This window comes from Gossypium hirsutum, chromosome D04 (assembly GCF_007990345.1).
Source record: "Gossypium hirsutum isolate 1008001.06 chromosome D04, Gossypium_hirsutum_v2.1, whole genome shotgun sequence".
Classification (NCBI taxonomy): domain Eukaryota; kingdom Viridiplantae; phylum Streptophyta; class Magnoliopsida; order Malvales; family Malvaceae; genus Gossypium; species Gossypium hirsutum.
Window position 1 is genome coordinate 32,080,387 of NC_053440.1, and position 734 is coordinate 32,081,120.

The 734-nt window shown below is 41.7% G+C and overlaps 1 protein-coding gene across 1 annotated transcript in view; it reads right to left on the reverse strand.

Annotated features, from left to right (window-relative positions):
* LOC107898209 (nuclear transcription factor Y subunit A-2) overlaps positions 1 to 516 on the reverse strand; it is a 12,643-nt gene extending 12,127 nt beyond the window's left edge. Inside the window, exon 1 of the mRNA XM_041091407.1 lies at positions 426 to 516. Coding sequence (XP_040947341.1) covers positions 426 to 516 — 91 coding nt within the window. The remainder of the gene's footprint in view (positions 1 to 425) is intronic.
* Between the last annotated feature and the right edge of the window lie 218 nt (positions 517 to 734).

A 734-nucleotide genomic window follows, 5' to 3' on the forward strand; every position in this document is an offset into this window, starting at 1 on the left:
TGATTGAAAGGTGGAGACCCGAAACGTACACATTTCATCTTCCATGTGGAGAGTGTACTATCACTTTAGAAGATGTGAATTTGCAATTGGGATTGCCGGTGGACGGGTACGCAGTCACCGGCTCTGTTCAATCTGGTGATTGAGGAGCGATATGCTACGAGCTTTTTGGCGCTATTCCAGAGAATATTAACGGAGATCGGATCGAGATGGGCTGGTTACGAGACATATTCCCGGATCCGGATGATGATTATATTGAACTAGAAAGAATCCGATATGCTCGGGCATACATTCTTCAGATAATTGGAGGTTATCTGATGCCGGACTTGTCACGGAACCTTGTACATCTAAGATGACTGCTGAAACTCGTTAACTTTAAAGTAGCTGGTGAATTTAGTTGGGGGTCTGCCGTGTTGGCAACATTATACCGGGAGATGTGCGGGGTGACGCGACTGAATAAAGCGAAAATTGGAGGTTGTCTGTCACTATTACAGTCATAGGCACGGTTTCGCTTTCCATTTTTACGTCCTCGAGTGGACTACCCATATACATTCCCACTCACAACGAGGTAAATTTTATATTAGATTTTACAATTTTTATGTAGATTTAAAATATAATAGTATGCTAAAAATTTATTTAATTAGGTGGAACCATTTGGCAAGTTATGCTCGATTACCTACCTCTCTTGAAGATATACGGCTTCTATTAGACCAACAGTCGGAAGCACAAGAAAGTAT